This window comes from Chionomys nivalis, chromosome 18 (assembly GCF_950005125.1).
Source record: "Chionomys nivalis chromosome 18, mChiNiv1.1, whole genome shotgun sequence".
In the NCBI taxonomy this organism is placed as follows: domain Eukaryota; kingdom Metazoa; phylum Chordata; class Mammalia; order Rodentia; family Cricetidae; genus Chionomys; species Chionomys nivalis.
In genome coordinates this window covers 39506938-39531220 of record NC_080103.1, presented here as the reverse complement: position 1 = coordinate 39531220, position 24283 = coordinate 39506938, and the positions used below count along the sequence as shown (strand labels likewise).

Genomic DNA, 24283 nt, shown 5'->3' with positions numbered 1-24283 from the left:
GCCTATATCCGTGCTGCTGTTATCTTGGATGAACCCTGACAGAGTTGTGTTTACTTATAATTATCAAAATGAATATGTATCAAATCAGCTTAAATGAGAAACAGTTATTATTTGATGTTGGTGCCATAATTTTTTTTTAACTTTTTCACATATTGTTCCCACAACGTCTTTTCTGTCTTCTTTTAAATGATTATCTGTCTTGGTAACTCACAAAGGAAGCCTCGGGCTCTAAGTCCTGCGTACTCCAGAGGCTAAAATACTGTCAGAAATAAATATGTTTCCAAGCCTTATTCTTGCCGTGTCCAAATGCAGTTTAAAATAATTGGGAAATGTAGTAATAACTAGCAAGTTAAGTGGGAAGTAATATTTTTCGGGTACATTATTTGAAAACTTATCTTAAAATCTTAGACGTAGTGTGCCTTCGTATTAACCCACATGGAAGAATCTGGAAATCAGGACATTCCTCAAATTCCCGAGATCTATAAAACCAAATGAAACAAACTGCTTTTGGTTTTGTGGCTACATTTTGTATCTATTCATACTATTTAATACATTACTTTCCCTCTGTACTTCCTTCTGTTAAATATACTTATTGTCTCTTATGTGGAGGTAGATTTAATAATTTGCCATAATTTTACCTTGAAATTAGTGCTTCGCCTAAGAATTGCCAAGGAGACCATTTTTTTCTTTCATTAACAAAGCGCCACCTGTCGACCCACTTGGGGAAGTGCAATAACCATTTGGGTCTTGAGTCACTGGTAGCAAGGCATATTTGATCTCTTTATCACTTGGTTATTTAAAAACACACACAGAAGGGTGTCAAGTCTCGGGGTTTTTGTTTGTTTGCCCGAAATTACAGTACTATAATTATGTAATTCATCAGAATGCTCTTCAAGAAACACTCGGATATAATCATGAAATGTGCTGACTTTAATGGGTCGCCTTTTCTCATCCTAGGGAGCTTCTATTCTGAGAATGCTCGAAGACTGGATCACACCAGAGAAATTTCAAAAAGGATGTCAGGTATGGTTTCTCAGTTGTAGCAGAAGTACAACCATACTGATACGAAGCTGGCAATCACGGGTAATTAGGGTTAGCGGCTTTCTTTCCTTCCCTCACTTGGACAGATAAGTAAGAGATAACAGTGACTTCACATCAAGTTAGGGCTCGGTAATGATCACTGACCAGAAATGTCATGGAGCAGGTCAAGTGCACTGCTTAGAGAGACTTTACTCTTTACACACGCCGTCTGCAAGTGGGCTGCCATGGAAAGACAGGGTAGACCAGGTGCTTTAACAACAGACATGCGCTTTCCCACAGCCTTGGAGGTAATGAAGTCCAGGGTCACGGTGCTGCCGTTTCGGTTCCTGGTGAGGGTGTTTTTGTTCTGTAGACAGCCCCGCTGTGTCCTTATATGTCACAGGGAACAAGCAGTCCTGTATCTTCTGTAAGAACATGAATCTCACTGTGAGGTCAAACCCTCATTATCTCATACCAACCAGATGCCCTCCAGATGCTCTGAGGCCATCATGTAAGAATTTGGGGGGCTGGGGACATGATTGGCTTCATATAAGCATGGCATGGACACTTAAATCTGTCTCTACTAGTCTTCCTATGAAGAAAATATAAGGTCTTTTCCTTAATATTGATTTGGGAAATTATTGATATGAATAGCCATATTCTCATGAACTCAGTGAATAAGGAGATCTTGCTCCCTTTGGGAAGATAAACAAGAATTTTTTTTTCTGATGTTCTGCTCACATCTTGTGTTAGCATGGCACTACACTGGACATTCCAGTTCATTTTCATTCTTCTAAAAGACCCTATGTCAGTAATCTCAGGGTTAGTGTCTCCTGACCTTTATTGAAGTCACTACAATGTGTCCTTCTAACTGCCCCATCATCTGGTTGGGCCCATTTCAACCTAGAAATGGAACCTCCAACCTCCTGTTGTGCTAACCTGGGAACTTGATAAGCTGTTGCTGGTGGATTGCGGCCCACAGAACATAAGAGAGACAATTTCCACACTGACTACTAGTTCTTTGTCATTTGTTTCCCAGGAATCATGCCACTACAGGACAATGCCACCACTACCCCAGTCGCTCTCCGTGTGGCTTTGTCTCTGTGAATGGCATTTATCTGTCTCTTTGATATCCCAAAAGGAAATCTCTGTGGGGAGCTGTCATAAAATGCCTCTGTGCCTACCAAAACAAGAATAGAGTAAGATTTAGGAAGTATTTAGGGTGCCCATAAGGACAATTTGATGATTAAAAAGTTGTCCCGTGAGGACAAATGGCACAAAGGGAGGGGCTGTGTGCTTATATAACTTTCCTTGAGCTTCCAACTCCATGGTCACCACGTCCCTACTGTGACCATCTTCATGGCGGCCCTGTCTCTTATGTCCTCAGGCCTATAGAATTCTTCACGTATTCAGTGATCCAGTAGATTGTCCTGAGTGGATATCTATAGTATGCAGTTTGTTAATACCTATAATATAGTGTTGCACTAGAAATTTAAAAGAAGCCAGGTGCAGTGGGGTCCACCTTTAATCCCAGTATTTGGGAGGCAAAGACAAGTGTATCCGTGAGTTCGAGGCCAGCCTGATCTACATAGTGAGTTCTAGGCTATCCAAGGCTCTGGAGTGCGACCCTCAACATAAACAACAACAAAAATCTTTTTTAAAAGAAAGAAAAAAGAAAACTTGCTTTCAAAGACTGTTACAATTCTATTTGCAAAGATTTCATCTTAATTTGCCACTTAAACTAACACATTCTTGATACTTTAAATTAAATGGTCCTTTGTGTCAAGTTTTGTAGAGAACTATCAAAAAAGCCCTTAAAATAAACAGCTGCACTAATCATTCAATAAATGCTCACTCCTCTTTAACCTGCCTGACCTATAGTCACTAGTTTTAAAAGTCTCACCTGGGACTAATAAAGCTCAAGTTATAACAGCCTCTAATCATTATGATCCTAAAGATTTATCCCAGAACAATGGATAATAGGCAACACGTTTCATACAATTATAGTGCCGTGGAGTGAATTTATAGGAAAAAGAAACCCCAAACCCAAACTGATATTTTCAGATATCAGTGAAGCACTCACATTATCATTGAAGCTCTCATCAGAATCCCTCTTGAGCTGCTCGTCCTCACACTGTGGCTGTTGTCCCAACATCCCATGGTCTGGGGAAACTGGAGTTCAGGGACTTTCTTTTACAGATTCTAGCTTTCTGTCAAGACTGGTCGTCCATTAGAAAAGGTGGCCAGTGCAGAATCTGAGTGGACTAGTTGTCTATCTGCGTTTGCATGTGTGTTCTCTTCACCAAGTACAATGTTACACAGCAAAATGATGCTGCCATTAACTGGAAGACCCGTGGCTGCAATTACGCATTTTAAAAGTACATACATGGTTGGACATTAGCAGCAAAATATCATCATGAGAAATGTATATATCTTTTCTTGTTCTACTATAATGAATTAGTAATATCCCTGGAAAAGAAGAACGGTTGAGCTGGGGAGGCCTTTTCCTTCCTAGGATACTAACAACATACACCATTCAGTTTTCTTTTGTGCTCACCAGAACCAACCAACTAGCAAGGGGAGCAAGGCCCAGGTTGTCATGTGATTTAGACTAGAAAGATGATGAGACTGTGATAATGGAAAAGGAGAGAAATTCTTAGTATAGACTATATGGAACTCTGACCTAGACAAAACAAAAGCGGCACATTTTAGCAGTGTTTCTGGAAAGTTCAGTTCAGCTTCTGCTTCATGAGAAACAATAAACTAAAGTAAAGAAAAAACCCTGACAACTCGATGAATCCACCCACAGTGATCCAGCACTCAGTCTTTTGCCCACGAGTTTCAGGGGCGTCTCTCTTCCTCCAAGGACACAGACATTCGGTCATGGCCATTTCTTTCACCTCTAAAAACAGGAGCATTGTAGTAAATAATATTTAAGTTCATATCCAGCTCCAAGATGACTTGCCTATTTCTCAGCTCAAGATCTTGTAAGTATCCAAAAAATGCATTTAGCTGGAGGGTTAGACACAAGGTCAAGGCCAACTTCTACTTCACAGGGAAATCCTGTCTCAAAAATAAACGAAAAACAATAACCAAACATCCACTGAACAAATGAGGTCCTCCAAGATGGTTTCCGAAGGGCACTATTCTGCATGAATCTGTAGCTACAGTTATAGCTGCTATTATAAAGTTTCTGAGTCTGGAAGAAAGACCAGACACAGGCACACTCTGCCTTCCTTCGCCTGCCCTCTGGTGGTAGTGTTGAGAAGTGAATTAACCAAAAGAACGCGGGGGCAGTATTCCAAACCGACATCAGGGATGCTGGAGTCCTTCTGGGATTCTAAGTTTATTTTATCCTTACGTGCCCAAAAATAAAGAAGAATCCTGAAGATAATATGACCTAGATATATACCCTCCTGGAACATTAGAGCAATTTAGAGATACAATGTTACATACAAAGTTAAGCGCTGGGAGCACTAGTCAAAGTTTGCTTTCTAGGTAAGATTCCCAAGTGTTAGATGGCACAGGTCTGGAAAGCCATGGGGACAGAGATCGCAAACACTGGCAGATCTCTGGAAGACCACACCCCAGGAATGACCAACTATGGGATTGAGAAAAGACTGGGAATGTTCTCTGGGGGCCTATTCCCATGTCTCCTCGCACAGAGGGGTCTTATGGTTAGAACTGACAAAGGGGCAGCCTTTTATTTAAAAGATTTATATTTTAAAGGTATTTGAAGATTAAAGACTTACTCTCCACAGTGAGTAATTTCTCCCACTTACTCATAACCATCTTTATCGCTATTCAGAAGACTACATACATATTCATTTCCTTAGTGCAACAAATTTAGCCTCTGCCATTTCTAAAGTTCAAGCGCTAAAGATGTGTCTAGCTTTTACACGGCTGAGAAATGGAAGGGACGGTTGATAATAAGGAAATCACACAACACCGAAATAGCAGTGTCTGTTGATGACATTTTTCTACAAGAAAGCCACAATGTGTGGTTTCTTGTGTCTCATCTCATACCATGGACGCAGGACGAGCAGTCGAGGGGAAGTCTAGACGAGGCTGTGGAGGAACAAGGCTGGCATCTAAAGCGCTCATCTTTTACAGGAGTATCTGAAAAAATTCCAGTTCAAGAATGCAAAAACTTCAGACTTTTGGCAGTCACTGAAAGAGGTAAGGAAGGCGACCCCCTCAAAATTTTCCTTGTCCAACTTAAAAGTGATTTACATTTTAATATCACTAATCTTTAACTTCCCCCTTATGTCTAAACTAATGGCTCTCCATTGGTTTCCAACAACAGGCAAGTGAACTACCAGTGGAAGAAGTTATGGCGACCTGGACTAACCAGATGGGCTACCCTGTGGTCAATGTGTCTGAAAGGCAGAAATTGAAGCAGGCACGCTTTCTGCTGGACTCCAAAGCTGATCCTTCCCAGCCACCATCAGCACTTAAGTAAGGCTTTATGACAAAACACTTAAAAGAACAGTAGAAATTATTCAGCAGAGATACTGCTAGCATTCTCAGGTCCTACTCTCGTTGTGTGGTTGACATGTGACAGTCTAAAGGCACGGCCTTTGGGCGACAGAGAGTCCAGAGCTCGCTAAGCGACAGGCTGAGCATCCACAGCTATACCCCTTCTCCTTAGACGCTGTTGGTAGAAGAACAGAAACAGCAGAAGAAACCAAGCTGTGATGGGGATGAACTTGCATGGCGGAGAGCTGTAGGCAGTATGGAATGCTGGAGGAAGGCCGAAGGAGAAATAGTGGCCCAAAGGGAACAGGGAAAGATGCTGTTGGATAATGACAAGGGTCTCCCCGTCCCTAGACAGAGAGCAATGTGAAAGGAAGCTGAGAATAGATCGAGTCATGAGTCCAGACTGTGCCAGCTGGGCCTCCACCCTCTCTTTGTTCCCAATCATCGCCATTGCCTCGCTGTAGAGAACTCTCAGAATCTGGCAGTGACAGCGGGCAGCAATCCAGATGGCTTGTTTCCCCCCCCAAATAGACTAAAACAGTAGAGATCAGCCGAGGACTTCCACAGTGGAGGCCCCAGTGCAAAGCTTTCCTTGCACATGCAAGGCAGGTGGGCTGGTTCCCCTAAGACCTGCTCACGGGAGATGCTTGTTTCCAAAGCCTACAGTAGAGATGGCATCCTGACCCCAAGAAAAATCAGTTTGTGCTTGAGAGATGATTCAGCTGGTAACAGACTTGCCATGTAAGCATGAAGGCCTGAATTAGAATCCCTAGGACCCATGTGTGGCCATGCGAGCATCTGTAACCTCGATTCTTCTGTGGTAAAATGCGGGGTGGACGCAGAAGAATCCTGGGATCCTCAGCTAGTCTGCATACACAGAAGTGGATAATAGAGAGACCTCGTCTCAAATAAGGTGGGAAGTGAGAACCAGCACTTGGTGTCATCCTCTGACCTTCACACAAGTGCTACTGCATGTGTGTCTACACACAGACAGGTACATGCAGCATACATGCAGACACAAAACAATAATCAGCTCAATTTCCTTTTAAAATATGAGTAGACAATAGAAAGTCAGAGCACATAAAAGTCTCTAAATATAAAAGCTTAAATCCTGTGTGGATAGACGAATGAAAAATTCCTGACTTTGTGGACATAATTTAGGAAGCAAATAACAAAACAAAAAAACATAGAAAAGGGGTTGGAGAAATGGCTCAGTGGTTAAGAGCATTGTCTGCTCTTCCAAAGGTCATGAGTTCAATTCCCGGCAACCACATGGTGGCTCACAACCATCTGTAACGAGGTCTGCTGCCCTCTTCTGGTCTGCAAACACACACAGACAGAATATTGTATACATAATAAATAAATAAATAAATATTTAAAAAAAAACATAGAAAAAAAACTTGAAATGTATTCAGAGATTTTTTTTTTGAAAAGCTATTTTGCTCATCATCTAAGAAAGAATGTCTAAGAAAGGCAAATTGAGAACACAGAAGGCAGACTAAAATTTAGTCGAAGTAAATTTGGGAGAGAGTCTCCAAAAATATAAACCAGACACAATGTAATGGGCAAAATGAAGGAGACAAATGGGAAAACCTTGTGCCTGAGTAAGAGGTGACCCTCAGAGAAGCAGCAAGGCATAGTGGCATCGTCTATAAGAAAAGGTTAGGAGCTGATCCAGGGCTGTCTCTCTTCCCAATGTCAGGGATACTGTTTGTCGCTTGTCCCTGGGCACCATGGGCATATCTTGTGGAAACGAGCAAACTCTGTGAAATATCCTCTAAGAACTGGTTGTGAAGCATCAACTAACACTCAGTGGCCGGTATCAATTTACAGAAACAGCAGTGATGTCAAAATCCACAAGGCCAGAATGGGGGGGGGGTGGAACTCCCTCTCGGAGGTCCGCCTGTGACGCATAGAGAAGCCTGAAAAAGCGTTTATTTTATTCAGTATTTTTGTTAACAGGGTAGAAGGATGAGGAACATAAGAGAGCTAACCCATGCCCTCTCATGGATAAATTAGAACATATTGGCTGAATAAATTAGTAAAATTAAACCGCAGTTAAAACCAGAAGCCCTTGCCTGAGGGAGGGATGTGAGGGCCTGGGGTTTTCATCACCAACTCTTCGTATTGTTGATTAGTGATGAATTTATGAGCAAATTGCACAAGTCAAAGTCCCCTGATCATTCAAGCAGCACTGCACTTAGAAATTTAATCAAATTCTCTTGCATATGGCGTAAAAACTTATAAATAAAATCTAGTTCATCCAAACACTACTAATTAAAACTTTATTAATTTAAGTCATTCCTAAACCAGATAGTGGTGGGCACGCCTTTAATCCCAGCACTTGGGAGGCAGAGGCAGGCAGATCTCTGAGTTCTAAGCCAGCCTGGTCTACAGATTGAATTCCAGAACAACCAGGGCCTCAGAAACCCTGTCTCAGAAAACCAAAAACCAATAATTTCAAAGTATGAACACCCAATTAAGTTGTATAACTCTATATCATCTACATTTTTATTTCTTATGTATTTTTATAAATCTAATTAAAGCACAAATACAGAGCCAGTGAGAGGATCTAATTGGGGAGGGGACTTGAAGTCAAACCTGACAACCCAAGTTCTCTCTCTGGAGGTCAAAGAGCGAAAGGAGAGAGTTGTCAACTCCAGCAAGTTGTCTTCTGACCTGCACATGTGTGCCCCCCCACTGAATAAATAAGTAAATACACGCAGGAAACATTAATCCCACATACAGAGTATATCCAAAGACATTTCATCCGTTAAAAATAAAACCCACAGGGCTGGAGAGATGGCTCAGAGGTTAAGAGCACTGACTGCTCTTCCAAAGGTCCTGAGTTCAATTCCCAGCAACCACATGGCGGCTCACAACCATCTGTAAGGAGGTCTGGTGCCCTCTTCTGGCCTGCAGGCATACACACAGAATATTGTATACATAATAAATAAATAAATATTTTAAAAAAAATAAAACCCACAATTTTGCCAAACAAGATCCTCTCCCCCGCAATATTAAACATAGTTACTAAGGTCAGATGTTTTAAGAATTTCAACTAAAATTATAAGCCAATATGTTATTCTCTTTGATTTGCTCGATTTTTAGAAAATGTTTTAAAAGAACATGAAGTCGGCTAAAGCGTGTTATCTCCTAACTTATTACAGTTGAGTCTTAGTCGCCAAAGCTCTGTCTCAGTCTGCAGACATGTGCACAGTTACAGAGTTATTTTGCACACATTTCTGAGGGACCAACCCACAGCCCTCTCACTGAAGGGAAGACAGCTAGGGTGTCAGGACACCAAGGCCTGGGACCAGCCCCGGGATTCTGGCTGCAGTAACCATCCCAAGGATATCATTCTAGTCCAGCTCAACCTTCCCAGCATGCACTTAGGTTATCTGGAATGTGATAATACATCGCCAATCCCTGGGCATCGCACCAGTCCTACCCACATCCAATTTTTTTTATGACCTTCCTTTATGTTTTTAATATTCAGTTTGAGTGGAGAGACTTCCGCACCTACCCACTTCCCAGGCACCTTGCAGTCTACACGGCTTGATTCTTACTGGAAAGACCCTTGCGTCTCTTTAGTGATAACTTTGATGATATTGTATGTAACTTTTTATTTTTGTGCCATTGTATGTCACATGTAAATGATCTCAAGTCAATTATTTGGGAGTAATTCCTACAATATGAGGGAGGAGAATGACAGGATATGAAGAAGACATTTTGAAGGGTTTTAACAGCCATAAATTGGTTTCTTTTGTCTCAGTAAAGCTGATTGGTCAATTTTAATACTGCTAGATCCTTTTATTTCCAAAGTATTTCTCAAATGTGGACCAAGTACCCGTTTGGGAAGCTTCATAACACTTCTTTTATTTTTTATTTATTTTTTTTTTGCTTTTTCGAGACAGGGTTTCTCTGTGGTTTTGGAGCCTGTCCTGGAACTAGCTCTTGTAGACCAGGCTGGTCTCGAACTCACAGAGATCCGCCTGCCTCTGCCTCCCGAGTGCTGGGATTAAAGGCGTGCGCCACCACCGGGAAGTTTCATAACAACCGTTCTCTCCTGTCGAATTCGTGCACTGATTTGGAGGGGTGTGGGAAGTGTACAGGTATCACAGGTTTCCCCAGGGGCTAGTATTTAAGGGGAAAATGAGTGCAGAGGGATTAGTATAACAGGCATGAAGGTCTCAAAGTTTGAAAGCAACACCGGGCATTGAGGAAGTTCGTTCGCTTCCCCAGACCTACGTTTGTGTGAGTCCCCGGGGCCTATGTTCTTCTCTTTTTACTTTAGAGATGGCTATGATGGGAAAAAAAACTAGCTGCTTTTCACTCTTTATTTAATTACACCTGGATTAAAGCATAGATTGACTTGTCTTCAGGTGATAATTCAATTATAAAAGTCAACTTAATTGTTTTTGTATCTGATTCCACTAACAGTTTTAAGCTGTTTCACTTGTAGGTGCTGTTTTTGTTTCAGCAAACTACATTGACCATATATAATTTTGCCTATGTGCGAATTTTAAAATGTGTAGAACAGCAGCATACTTCTGTCTTGCAAAACAGGCTCGCACTAGGCAAGTTTCCCAGTAATTGTTTCCTCCAGTCATGTGTACCCACTGATTTATTAAAGCAAAGCCAGTCATCCCTGGCTTTGTTTGAGCTGGCAGAATTGTAGTTTTCTGTTTTGTTTTGTTTTGTTTTGTTTTAGAAAAACAACTACTTGGCTATCACGTTCTCTCTATGCAGATCCCCCACCCCCCCAAAAATTATAATCAAGTAAACTAAGCATTTATGTTCATATTTTTGAAGTTTTAACCAGATACTGTCACACATTTTATTTTAATTCCTAGAGGCATGAATTTTAGAGATCATTTTTCATATAATTGATTTATTTGTCTCATGTTTATAAAATAAAATTATATAGTCACAGGAAAAGACACAGAAAATAGGATCCTCCCAAGTGAGCACATTTGTTAAAAAGTCAACAGTAACGGAACAAGAAGGCAAGAGGCCTTAAACCAGAAGCAAGCTTTCTTTGTTTCATTATATTAAACGATAGATTACACAAGGCAGCGGTGGCGCACGCCTTTAATCCCAGCATTCGGGAGGCAGAGGCAACTAGATCTCTGTGAATTTGAGGTCAGCCTGGTCTACAGAGTGAGCTCCAGGACAGCCAGGACTACACAGAGGAATTCTGTATTGGGAAAAAAATAGCAAAATTAGATTACAATAAATACTTCCAGGCAGACTATTATCTTGTACAATTAACATGCACTAATAAACAAGTCTGAAAAGTACCTTCATCCAAAATCAGAAACTATAAAGCTGGTTCTTCTCCTGCACTAAGGCCTGCTCCCATCTGTTCAGAGTTGCTCTTATTTGGTAGACAGTGCACTCACAGTTGCGCTGGGAGCTGAGCTGTGTCTTCTGAGAGTGTTTCTCTCTGTTTAATTCAAGATGAGGAGAAGCTTAGTGAACAGAAAGTGTTATCATTCAAACGAGCCCTAGGTGGGTCACACTGTGGCTGTCACCATCTCTTCAAATGGACCATTTCTCATCTCTGTCAGTGGGGTTTCTTCCTATGGGGGCCTTGGGTGCCCATTCCATATTGAGAGGCAGAAGAATGGGAGCGGGTGTGCCTTCTTGGATGACTAAATCAGTGGCAGTGGAGAAAATTAGAGTGCCCATTTTTGATGGAGCCTGTAAGAAGCCAGGGCTCTAATTATACCTTCAGGAACAGTTCCTGGTACCCCTGCATTTAGATAACAGGTAACACCCTTTATCACTTCCTTGACATGATTTCCACCCTTCGGCCCTTTATACTCCTAAATCTTTTCCTTTATTCAGTCGAGATCAGGTGTGATACCATGAAGCTAAAATCGGAAAGCAGTAGTGCCCTGCCTTCTATCATGTTGACTTAAGACACTCTTAGACACCCCAGGAGAAGATGCTTTGTACCTGTTTATAGTAAGTAGCGCAGCTTTTACCAGCCTTTGGTATGGTATAGTTCCAGAGAGGATACTACCATATGTAGACTGTGCACACAGATCATGAAGCCCCCGACTGTCCGTGTTGGGCCAGGCTGACACTGTGCAAGATGGAGTAGAAGAAAGTGTGGTCTACTGTCTTCCGGTTGGCACTGCACTAACAGCACGGCAAGAACACAGAATGGTGCTCTTTACAATACTTCTTTGTCCCTCTTCTGAAGAGCTGTAGGGCTCACTAAAAACAGACCTGGAGATGACCATGCCAGCAAAAGTGGGGAGCTGGAAAGTGGGGGTGCCCAGCAGAGGTGCTGCAAGAAGCAACATCAGTAGAGAGGAACTGGCTGCCAGCTTTCAGGGAAGCTCTGTAGCCCACACAGATGTACCTGAGAGATTAGATAAGATGGGTTGTCGCTACCATCCTACCATGGCAAAGCGCCACATCCAGAGGAATACATTTCCTGGAACTTTGGGCCTTTGGGCTCCAGCAGCCTGAGGTGGTTCCCAGTTAGCCAGGCAGGAAAGTATACTTGAGTAGGGAGGTGGAAAAAAACTGCAAGGAGGTGGCATTGGAAAAGCCTGAAGCACCCATGGCATCCACTGGAGGACCTAGAAAACCATTCATATACTCGTGTTCTGAAACATGCAGCCTGACATTCTCCTGGAAATGAGAGAATGGCACATTCAAGACCTTTCTGGGCTGCAGAGTGAATTCAAAGCCAGCCTGAGCAGTTTAGAGGGGCCTTGTCACCAAATGAAGTTAAAAAGTAGCTCACTGTTAAGCGGCTTCCTTGGCATGCAGGAGGCTCTAAATGAACCCTCCAGTTCCGTAAAAGAGACAAGCAGAACACTTGGGCACCCCAGAAACAAGCTCACCTGGTGGTTTTCCTTTACAGCCTTGATTCTCATGGTTGGGATTTTTAAGTGATTTCTAGGGCACATTCTGCGACACTGAGTGGGTAGGAGAGTAGAAATCCAATATAATTGGGCAGAAAGCGCATCATGCCGGAACCTATGCAGGCTTGAATGCAGAGGTTCTGCGTTGTGACATAAAATGCTACATTTGTGCAAGTAATGCAAGATATTTGTTTCAAAACAAATTATTTTTTTACCAAGCACTTTTCTTCACCCTTATCTAATTTTTATGCAAATTTCTGCATTTCATGGGTATATAGAGACCGAGAGCTGTCAGTGCCATGACCTATCTTCCTCCCTGAAGTTCATTTTACAAACTGTATATTTTGGATACTACACACTGGCCCATCACATTTAAGGAAAAATGCTGTCTGTTGATTTTGACATTTAAGCCCTTCATGATTAAGTTAAATGTTCCTTTCTTAAAATTTTTAGTTACAGATGGAATATTCCAATTAAATGGACCGAAAATAACCAGTCATATGTCACAGTTTTCAACAGATCAACAGAAGGTAAATATTATTATATTATTTAACACATTCATTTCTTCTTTGAATTGATACATCTCAGTAAATGAATACAAATACACTGAAGCAGCAATTAAGCCCAAACTTATAAATTTCAGCTAAAAATCATCTCTTAAATAACATCAATAAATCTAAAACTTTGTCTACAATGGGAACATAGCCTCCTCCATGATCTTCTGAGTAATTTATCGTGGCAAACAGGAATACATAGCCAAAGCTAAAGGAATCTTCCTGACCTGCCAGTCATTGGTAAACCAAGTTGTAAGATTCCTGCTTTTCCTACCTTCCTTCTCCTCCAATTCATCCCTCTGTTCCTTCTTCCTTTCCTCAACTCTCTTTCTTCTTCTGCTCTTAAATCAAAGAAGACATTTGGATTTCTTAAAATGTCATAAGAATGGCCTGTTTTTCAGATGTTCTCTTTCAATTAGAACAATCAGCTTGCGACACGTTTCTTGTTCTCTCTCCATTGGTTTTTCTTATCAGTATTTGAAAAAAAAAATATAGGGTTCTTTAGAAACAAGGTCTTATCACAAACTTCAAGATTCCTGGAAAAAAAGAGAAACCAATAAGTGAGGGAGGTTTCAGCGTCGATCCCAGGAGAATCTTGTTTACTTTCCCTTTTTTAGGAGATACTTTATTTGTGCACTTTGCCCTATTAGCAGGATTTCAAGTCACTTGAGAGTAAAGACCACATTAATACACCTTGTATCACAGGAACCAAACCATGGAAAATCTTGGCTTTTATGATGTGATCATTGTAGTTGTTTTGAGTCGCAAAACATTTCTCATCTAAGACAGACTGGATTTCTTCATTCTGTCCCATGGAAATGTGGTCTTAGAACAGCATATTCTGTACCCTTTCCTTGGGGTTCTGGGAGCTAAAAGCAACGGACATTCCTTTTTCTGCACCTGGTTACTTGTCCCCAAATTCACCGGTCTAAAGTGGGTCACCTGAGCTGGGGTTAGAGCTCAATTGGTAGAATGCTTACCCGGTATTCACGAAGCCCTGGGTTCAGTTGGTGGCAGCACATATAACCAGACATGGTGCTGAGCAGCTGGAATCCCAGCATTCAGGACCTAGACGCAAGAGGATCATAAGCTCAGGGGTAGCATCAGCTACCTGGAGAGTTCAAGGTCAGTCTGCAGTCCAGGGCAGCTTGAACTACATGAAGCCCTGTCTCAAATATTTTTTTAAAATAAAGTGTATTATCCAATCTTTTTGGTTAAGGTTATAACTATGTGATATCATCACCTCAGAAAGAGACCCTTAGGGAATGCAAGCTGGTACAACCCCTTTGGATGTCAGTGTGGCGATTTCTCAGAAAATTAGGAAACAACCTTCCTCAAGACCCAGTAATACCACTTTTGGGTATATATCCAAAAAATTCTCAATTGTGCCACAAGGACATGTGCTCAACTATGTTCATAGCAGCTTTGTTTGTCATAGCCAGAACCTGGAAAACAACCTAAATGCCCCTCCACTGAAGAATGGATAAGGAAAATGTGGTACATTTACACAATGGAGTACTACACAGCAGAAAAAAAAATAACATCTTGAATTTTGCAAGAAAATGGATGGAGCTAGAAAACATTATTTTGAGTGAAGTAACCCAGACACAGAAAGACAATTATCACATGTACTCACTCATAGGTGGTTTTTAAACATAAAGCAAAAAAAAAAAAAAAAAAAAAAGCCAGTCTACAAACCACAATCCCAGAGATCTTAGACAAAAATAAGGACCCTAAGAGGACATACATGGATCTAATCTATATGGGAAGTAAAAAAGGACAAGATCTCCTGAGTAAATTGGGAGAGTGGGGACCTTGGGGAAGGGTTGAAGGGGGGAGGGGAGAGGCAGGGAGGGGAGCAGAGAAAAATGTAGAGCTCAATAAACATCAATAAAAAAAGAAAAGTTAAAAAATTTTTTTTTTAAAAAAAGAGAGACCCTTTGTGACTTCCCCTCCATGCCCACATGCCCAGGTTTTAAGCAATTGCTGGACTTGTGCCAATGAGGACTTAGCTTGTTCTGGAGATCTGTTTTATGAAATGATAAGACTGTTTTTCTACCATCTCGTTTCAATTAAGGCAGGTTTTCCAGGGTTCATCCATGTTGTGGCAAGGATCAGTGATTCATTCCCTTCCATACTGGATGTATATCATCCTATATTCATATCACTTGCTGTTCCTTTTTCCTTTTATCATAAACTCTCCTACATTTTTAGTTCTATGGACAACTCTTCCGTCCTGGCTATTATGAAGGTAAGACTCATCTCTGGGCTGTTCCTGACAGGAAATATGATCGTAGGAAAATTCCCTCTTCATTGTTTATGCTAATGATTGCTATGACATTGTGGCCAATGGCTCTGAATCGTTCCAGAAATTTCAGATCAATGCCTTTTTGTCTCAGTAGTCCACATATTTACGCTGTGCTTGAGTTCGTAGCTGAATGTCTTGCGGTCTGTCTGCTGACCGTTTTCCTACTTACAGGCAGGTTTGCCAATGGAAAATGAAGAGGACAGAAAGAGAAATAAAAGACAGTAAAAATGTCCCGCAGCACTCATAAAAGGCACAATAAGATGGTTAGGGTTTCAATGCCTTCAACTGAATCATCACCACACATGTTCCCCGTTGGTCGCTGTGTTTAACTGAGGGTAGGAAGACTGTCTCGGCAGCAGCTTGATTTGCTGTTTACAAATGTAAAAACATGAATAATTCATCCATTCTAACATAATTTTTCCAGTGTTTTCCTGGAACGAGGATTTCATTTAAGAGAATGTTCCAGAGAGTGAAAGCTCTTCAGAAAACAAGTGTCAAGAGTTTAGAATAAACATTTTTTTCCTAATATTTGTTATATATTTATTAGAAAGAATTTTTTGGATACTCAGTCCTTAATTCATTAGTTCATTCTTTCAGGCAACTTTTGTTTTGTTTTGTTTTGTTTTTGAGACGGAGTCTCATGTGAGTCAGGCTGGTCTCCTACTTGCTATGTAGTCAAGAATGACCTTAAACTCCTGACTCTCCTGTTCCCCCTGAGTGCTGGGATTACAAGCATGAGCTTATACACCTTCTCTATACCATGCTGGGGATGGAATCTAAGATTTCGTGCCTGTTCAGCAAGCACTGTAATAATCAAGTTAGCTATGTTGCTAGCTCAAATAAATATTTTTTAAAAAATAATTTGGGGTGCAGTTTGGGAATGAACATCAGGAGAGCGAAGTTCAACCATTCCTATCTTGTAGACTCCTGCCTAGGGCAGGTCAACAGAGAGGTCTGTTATAACTGTGACCGTGACGCAGGTGATAAAGGGCACTCACAGGACAAGGACTGGTGGAGGAAAGGTTGTTGTGGACATAATACCTAGGTCAAAACTCAGTTACGTCTCGTTAGTTACACCTCACTAGAGTTTGAGGGTGCAGACTGATGAAGTCCAGAGGAGGTCTGTGCCTCAGACAGCGAGAGGAGAGGGAACTTGCCTGCTCCCTCCCAGCTCTCAGACAAGTCCAACACGGCGTTTGTGTCTCTATTGGAGTATCTGTGCCTCTCTTCCTTATAGAATGTTCTTTAGAGGAAGTGAATGACTTTCTGGTTGTGGCTGCTGCTCTGTTGCTTCAGCAGACACTGAGTGATTATTTATTGTATGCATAAATGGATAAATAAATAAATGCATGCAGGGCTCAGGTGTCTAAGGAGCTGTGATACCAGACCTCCCTTTATCTGAAACTTCAGAATCACGACTAGTCTCTTGGTCAGAAAAACACTAGACACCTCTTCTTATTTCAAAGGGCCTGCTCCATTTTCAGGCTGTGCCACGAGTTCCTGCTTCCTGTTTGAGAACGTCTTCAGCCCAGGGCACAGATGACAAATATGTCCTGAGTGGACTGGATGGGCAACCAGCTCATGTTACCTATCTCACATCCCTGCTCTTGACCACTCTGATGACTCATCAGTTATAAATGTCCCAAGCAATAACAGGATTTCCGGGATGTTTTATTTACACAAGTATTATACATAATACTTTAATCAATGGGGAGAAAATATGTGGTATCTAATAAGAGAAGTACATCACACCAATATATGTATTTTCTGGCTGTTCTAACCTAGACAAAAAAAAATCACCCTCATTTAAATTGTCTTAACCCCGTTAAACTGAATTTATTTTTATCAACATATATTTCCTTTACTGCTGCTATTTGTGGTCACTGGCAAGATAATCATCCTAAGTATTTTTTTCTTATATAGCTGATTCTGGCAGCATCATGGATCCTTTTATTCTTAGTGTTAGTGGTTGGTATTTGGACAAAAATCATAGCTTTTCAAACTCCATTTACTCTCTCTTCTTTTTCAACTAAATTATAAGCTCCTGGAAGATGCAAGGTGCTTACTTACTGTATCTCTTGTCCCCATCGATTATCAACAGCTGCTAGGTTGTTGGCACATGGCACATGACTTCGGCAAGCACTTGCTTAGCGGAGGGCTGCTTGCCCTGCCTGTTCTCCCTCGATGTTAGCTGTGTTCTACATCTAGCAGGATGCCATCTTTATGCTTTGATTTGTTGCATCCTATTACTTAGATGACATTTGTCACAGGACAAAGGAGTTATTAGTCTTGCTTGAACACTGTTTCTGTAGGCATTACTCCAGGACTGGGGCTAGGAAAGGGGCTAAAATATTACCTTAGGTGTGGAGTCTAAAAGACAGCCTAAGACATTACTATAGGGGAAGACCTAAGACATTACTATGGGAGATGACCTAAGACATTACTATAGGGGATGGCCTAAGATGTTACTATAGGGTACAATCTAAGACATTACTATAGGAGATGGCCTAAAATGTTACAATAGGGGATGACCTAAGACATTACTATAGGGGAAGACCTAAGACATTACTATGGGAGACGACCTAAGACATTACTATAGGGTATGACCTAAGACATTACTATAGGAGATAGCCTAAGAAGTAGGAGAGAATCTAAGACATTATTCTAGGAGTGAGGTTTTGGAGGGGGCCTAAGTTGTTATTCCAGATGCAAAAGCTTGAAGAAGTGTTTCTGACTTGCCACATCTTCAGGTGACTGTCGAGCAAATAACAGCTGGGAAATTCTGTTTTCTTCCATTGTGTAGGCCCAATGCCACCTGGATGTTGGAATCCTTCATGGGTCTTTTCCAACCAAGATGCACAGAAAGATGCCAGAGGGACCAGGGTTACTAAACGACCACTTCTGTCTACATTTCACATCTCATTTTCAATAGTATGATGCTACTCAGCAGTGAAGGAGACTAGTATATACAGTCTGGCTCTTACCTAGCGAAGGGGACAGCTAGCAGGTTTCTGCCATGAATGCTGTTGACTGTAGAACCAGACCTCTCAGAGGTTAAGAGAAGTGAGAATGCCCGTGCGGGCTCAGACGGGCACCTGTGTCCTGGGGCAGGTGGGAGACACACCAGCACATCTTCACCCTCCAGCTCTTCTTTGTAGGTATCCTTCTGAATCACCCAAATGACCATTAAGGAAAACCCTTCCTCATGATAGACAGGTTGCATTTTTTTTTCAGACTTTCTTGAATTGCATATTATGTATTAAAATTGTAGCTGGAGGCTGAGGACGGAGGGTCATTTGTTCAAGGTCAGCCTTGGGTATACAGCAAGTTCCAGGCTAGACTGAGCCATGTAGCACAATCTAGTCTCAAAAGCCAAAGAACAAACAAATGCAAGCGACTTTCTTGGCAGGCAAATGCTCTGTGTCGATTGCTAAACTCTGGGGGAAAACCCTGTAATTTTAATTCACACAATCATGGCTCAGTTCCTCGCTTCCCTCTTCCTCCCCATCTCTCTTCTCTTCTCCCTTGCGCCACTCTGGGATCTCAGTAAGTTTCCCAGGCTAGCCTTCAACTCCTGATTCATGATCCTTCTACACCAGTCTCTCGAATAGCTGGAATTACACACACGGCACAATTTTTGTTGAAAACATTACCGCAAGTGGATAAAAAAGTCCATTTTACAAAGGGTCATACTCAATTTTAGAGAGTGGAAAATTTAAATTAACTAAAAAAATTTTATTGTGCGTGTATGTGCGTGCTGTAGGCATGGGTGTGCACTGGTGCACACACCCTCAACTATGTGTATGAGTATGGAGATTCGAGTTCAGGCACTCTCCACCCTTAGTCTTTGAGGAAAGATCTCTTTTTCAACCTGGACCTCACCGTTTTGGGTTGATTGGCTGGCCAAAGTCCCTGGGGATCCACCTCTGTTTTCCCTCTCAACACTGGGGTTACAGGTGTGTGCCTGCTAGGCGATGTTGGGGACCACAGCTCGAGTCTTCCATTTGTGTGGCCAGTCCTTCACTCACTGGATCACCAGCCCTGGGAGTGAAATTCCTTAGAAGAGCCCTCAGCCGGGGATAACTTATTCGGCATTTGCTGCACCAAACTAGTGAAAACAGAACAAAAGCATTTAGAAAGTGGGTGATAAGAGTCCCGGTGGTCCTTGCAAATCCATTTTCAAAATATAAGACTTCAGAGTATAACTTCAAATGACCAAAGATTATTAATCATGGAAAGAGTAGGTGGAGCACCATCATGCTTGTTTGTGTTTGCTTGTTTACACGTGTGGAAGGGTCTCCCACATGTACACATAAAGAAATTTTAAAGAAGTAAGCTTGATGACTAACTTTTATATTAGCATGTATACTTTTTTGGGGTTTGGTTCTGTTTGAAACAGGATCATTTCTGCAGCACAGATTGGCCTCGAACTTGCAGCCATCCTCCTGCCTCAGCCTCATGAGTACTGGAATTGCATGCAGTTCAGGCATGTGCCACCCCACCTGGCATTCTTTATACTTTATTTCCTGGGTATCCCGTGAAGAACGCATGCTAGTGTTACAATCGTTAAAAGGAATACAAACAGATGCTCACTCTTACCCGTAAGTGGGCATCAGTTCTTCAGTTCGACCTGCTTCCTTGCATCATGGAGCAACCCTACAGTTTGCTGTTGCCAACTGTTCTCAAAGTAGCATGAACTTGGAAAGTCCTTAACTACCGACTTCCTGGGTCTCAGCTTCCTCATCCATAAAGTGAGAAAAATCACGGTAACGTTAGACAGGCTTAACTCGGCACATAGAAAGCACAGTAAATTACCGCAGTATTTAGATGGATTGCCAGGAACTTCTCAATGTTATTTATATTTGCTTGGCTATTTCTAGAATTGGCAGCCTATCCCATTTCATAATAATGGGGATAGCTACCACCTGTTGGTCACATAACACCTAACGATGTGACCCCGCTTTATCTGCGTTATCTTACTTAATCTTCACAACAGCCCCGAGAGGGATTTTGATCCCCGTTTTCCTCCTGGAAATCTGGAACACAGAGAGGTCAAGTGATTTGGCTGGTGTTACACAGCTTGCCAGTCTCGTAGAAAGGATTTTATCCCAGGTCTGTCAAACTTAGAAGTTCCTGTTCTATCTTCAGTAACATATGGCTTTACCCTTACCAAGAAACTCTCCTCCCAGTACAAACAGTCAAAGGGTGAGGTTGCCAAAAGATTAGCTTCCTTTCAACAACTTCTTCATGGCCAAATGACAAAGAACGATGAACACTGTGGGAGTGAGGTAAGGGTTTGTAATTTGTCAAGTACCTGCTCCGAAGGTTCCTAAGGAAACCGATTGTCTTGTTGAAGAACTTACTTATATATTATGAAAAACTACCGTGTCCTGGATATCTTCCAGACCTTACAAATGCTTCCAAAATTTAAATCATCTTTCCTCCCAAACTTGCCTTCCTCTATTCTCTGGCGGCAACACCATCACTCATCCCACGGTGCAGGCCTTCGCCCTGCCCTCCCCACTCCCAGGCAGAAGGAGGGCTGTGCCGGCTTTCTCTCTACCGTGTCTCTGCTCTGTTCTCATTGTGGCCACATGGGCCCAAGTTCTCACCCTTTCTTGTCCCAGATTATTACAGCTGGGCTCCAAATTGGTCTTAGAATATCTTCCATATTACTGTCAAAATTATTTTTCTAGAAAACAGACTCAGGCATGTTGTTCCCTTGTTTGACCATCTTCTCTGTGTTTTTCCCCCTCGAAGGATGGTTTCTTTCACCTGGTATGTGCCAGGAACTCTGGTCTTCTTTGCCAGCCTCATCTGCTATTTCCAGCGTTATTCCTTACGTTGTCACCACAGTAAACTCCTTGAGATCTCGCACACATGCTATGTCGCCACACCATTATTTGAATAGTCCACTTTCCATGCAGACAAAACATATAATTAATAGACGCAGTACTGACAAATCCTTGTGGTATCTGAGCACAGCTATTGTTTTCAAGGTGTTTATACGACCTAAAATTAAGTCTCCATCCCTTCAGCATTGGGCTTCTAAAAGCTCGACGCTGGAGCCCTATGTGTGTATTGGGTGGCACTTTGGGAAGAAAGTTAATTTGCTAACTTTACTGATAAAAAAGCACTATCACCGTCAACTGAGATAAGGACTTAGACGACCTTGCAAAGACCAAGAAAATTGAAAGCACGTGTGGGAAGTGGGTTGCCAAGTAAGAACGTTGTCTTTGGGAACCAAGTCGTTTGCAGCGCACCCTGACTCCTTAATCACGTCGTGATTTTCCCATTAGTACTTCGCGGAGCAACAATCTGGGTCCATTTTGTTCTGGGGATTAGATCTGGGGGCTCCCTCCTGCTGGGCAAATGCTCCACCACTGGTCCACATCTCCAGATCGGTTTCAATTTGATTTTGAGGCAAGGTCTCACTAGGTTGCCCAGGCTGGCTTCTGAACTCACGTGGCGAATATATAATCCACCCCAGTCCTACGAGTAGCTGGAATTCTAAACATATACCAGTAGGTCCCGCTTCCGAGATGATTTTGAAAAGGTGTTCTTTAAAGGTTTGCCTCTCAGCCCTTCCTTCTCCAGGTTGTCCTAATGACACAGCCTTCACACATTTAATCCATTACACTTGGGAATGTGAGGACTCCTCTTAGGAAGCATGGATTTCTTTGTGCTTGGGCATCGTTTTCTTTACTGCAGGACTGACCAACTTAGAGTTATTGCATTCATGTGGCAAGTTTCTGCCAGGGAGGAGTGTAAGTTACAAATGGCAGGATGCTTGTTGACATTACTTATTTCTTGTTCATCTCGCTCACTCCAGTGACATTCTAAAGTTAGACAACTAAATAAAAATTAGGCTTAGGGGCTTTGGGTCAAAATCAAACTCTACTCTTTGAGCTAATATTGCTTCTCTTTCCTTTTTTTCCTTTTTGCCCTCTGGGTCTAATTTCTCTGTGTTTACAGTGGATGCAAACATGTTTCTCATTAGTGTTTATTTGCTACCACAGAAATCACTTTGACTCCTAGTCCTGGTACAGAAGATTTTCTCAAAATAAACCCAGATCACATTGGGTTTTACCGTGTAAATTATGAAGAAGTAACTTGGGACAAGATAGCCGAGAATCTCTCCTCAAGCCACTCGGTAAGAGACAGCGTGGCTAGGAACTATTGTCGTTTTGTCCCAACAACAGCATTTTAAAGACGCTCTTTATTTTTTTTTCCTCCAATGCTCTTTGCTTTTGAGAATCATGGCTTTTGCTTTTTTCCTTCCTCTTCCAGAGCTTCTCCGCTGCTGACCGTGCAAGTTTTATTGACGATGCTTTTGCTTTGGCAAGGTATGTCTCACGATGTGGTTGGGCCACTTACAATACCATGAGTTTTCCCATACATCTTCAAAATTAATAACAACTGCACTTAAGTATGAAAATTTTTAAAAATTGAAAACATCCACAGTCTGTATTTTAGACATTATTGTTATTTATGGGGCTCTTTTTAAAAAGCTTCACATGAACCTTATAGCAAATCCTAATATTAGCTATTCACAGACACCCGAGCTTCCCATCCCTATTTGCTGGCATGAGGTGTGATATATTCCATATCAGGGTCTCTGGCTTGCTTAGCAATATTTTAAAATAAACGTGCATCTGAAACTGATGGTATGGCTCAAAGGGTAAAGGTGGCTTCTGCCAAACCTGACGACCTGAGTTCGAGCCCCAGGACCCACATGATAGAGAGAAGTAATTCCAAAATACTGCCCTCTGACCTCCACATGCACACAGTGGCAGGCCCATCCCCCTCAAAATAAAGCAAGTGAAATACAAATGACACTGTTTTAAAATATACCTTCATAACTCGATTCAACAGACATACAGTGTTTTAGTTTTGTGAGCCCAAGCTTACTCTTAGATATTTTGGTCTAGCATTATGAATTTTGGTCTAAGTCACTGGGACAAGAAGGACAAGCCACAGTGCTCTTGTGCTGGTGAGCATTTTGGAACTGTTTTGGAGAGTTGACTTTTCTTCATGATCTGAGAGTGATCTGAACTTAGAGAGAGAAGCAACTTCTTGATGTTTTTCAGATTACCTGACCCTAATAATTTTTATTAAGTTTTAATTTATTATTTAAGTTTTTGACTCTCTGCAGTAGCTAAATACACAGCTGATTTGATTTCTTTGCTTTTCAGCAGCTTTGTCTAAGCATGAGGGTAGATGTGGATTCCTTAGGAAACCTCTTCTGGCTCCTCTGCCTGAATTGGGCATTATTCTTAGGTGCCCACTTTTTTTAACCATTGTACTGCATAATCATTACTTATTAGTGTCCATACTGCCCAAGAAATCCTCTTATGAGAATGGGCATCCAAACCCAACTCATTGCAATATGTGACTGTTGGAGTTATTGTTCAATAATTATTAGCCAATCAGATTGATGGCTCCTATTTTAAGCAGAAACATTTGACGTGGACTCCTTGATAACATCAGAAGTCCAAAAATGTTGACGTTTTCCAAAGGGTTAAACAATAGACTTTTGAACCTGACTAAAATCCTGGTTCAGTAGAAATTGGAGTCACCTTTTAACCTCTGTCTGGATCGATATCCTTATAGAAAACTAGAGGTGACTACATATTGTAAGTAATTAATGAGAAAATAGGTAGATGGGATATAAAAGATGATCCTCCTTGCAAGTTATCATCTATTACTTGACCAAAGTGCATACACCTCAGCTTGTTAACAGCAAAGATGTGTTTCCAAAACTCTCCTGAGTTGGACCTCTTCTGCAGTGTTTCCTGAACCTTACAGGGAAACATAGAGATGTCCAACTTAGAACTGCATGTTCAATCATCTCTTAATCTCAGCTCCTAGTGCAGCCATGCATCTTCTTCATTCTCCTCTGCTTATCACCTAGAGAGACTTCTCTAGTCAAGACTGCGAGTAGCATTTTCTGTGTGTATCAACATTCAAAATGTTATGGACAAGTTTTCTAGCTAATATTCTGTTCAAATATATCTGAACTGAACTTTTAGAAA

The 24283-nt window shown here is 41.6% G+C and overlaps 1 protein-coding gene across 1 annotated transcript in view; it reads left to right on the top strand.

Annotated features, from left to right (window-relative positions):
* Nucleotides 1-24283, top strand: part of Enpep (glutamyl aminopeptidase) — a 67897-nt gene that overhangs the window by 30089 nt on the left and 13525 nt on the right. The window contains exons 8-13 of the mRNA XM_057793236.1: nucleotides 958-1023; nucleotides 5134-5199; nucleotides 5327-5478; nucleotides 12840-12916; nucleotides 22268-22401; nucleotides 22539-22594. Coding sequence (XP_057649219.1) covers nucleotides 958-1023; nucleotides 5134-5199; nucleotides 5327-5478; nucleotides 12840-12916; nucleotides 22268-22401; nucleotides 22539-22594 — 551 coding nt within the window. The remainder of the gene's footprint in view (nucleotides 1-957; nucleotides 1024-5133; nucleotides 5200-5326; nucleotides 5479-12839; nucleotides 12917-22267; nucleotides 22402-22538; nucleotides 22595-24283) is intronic.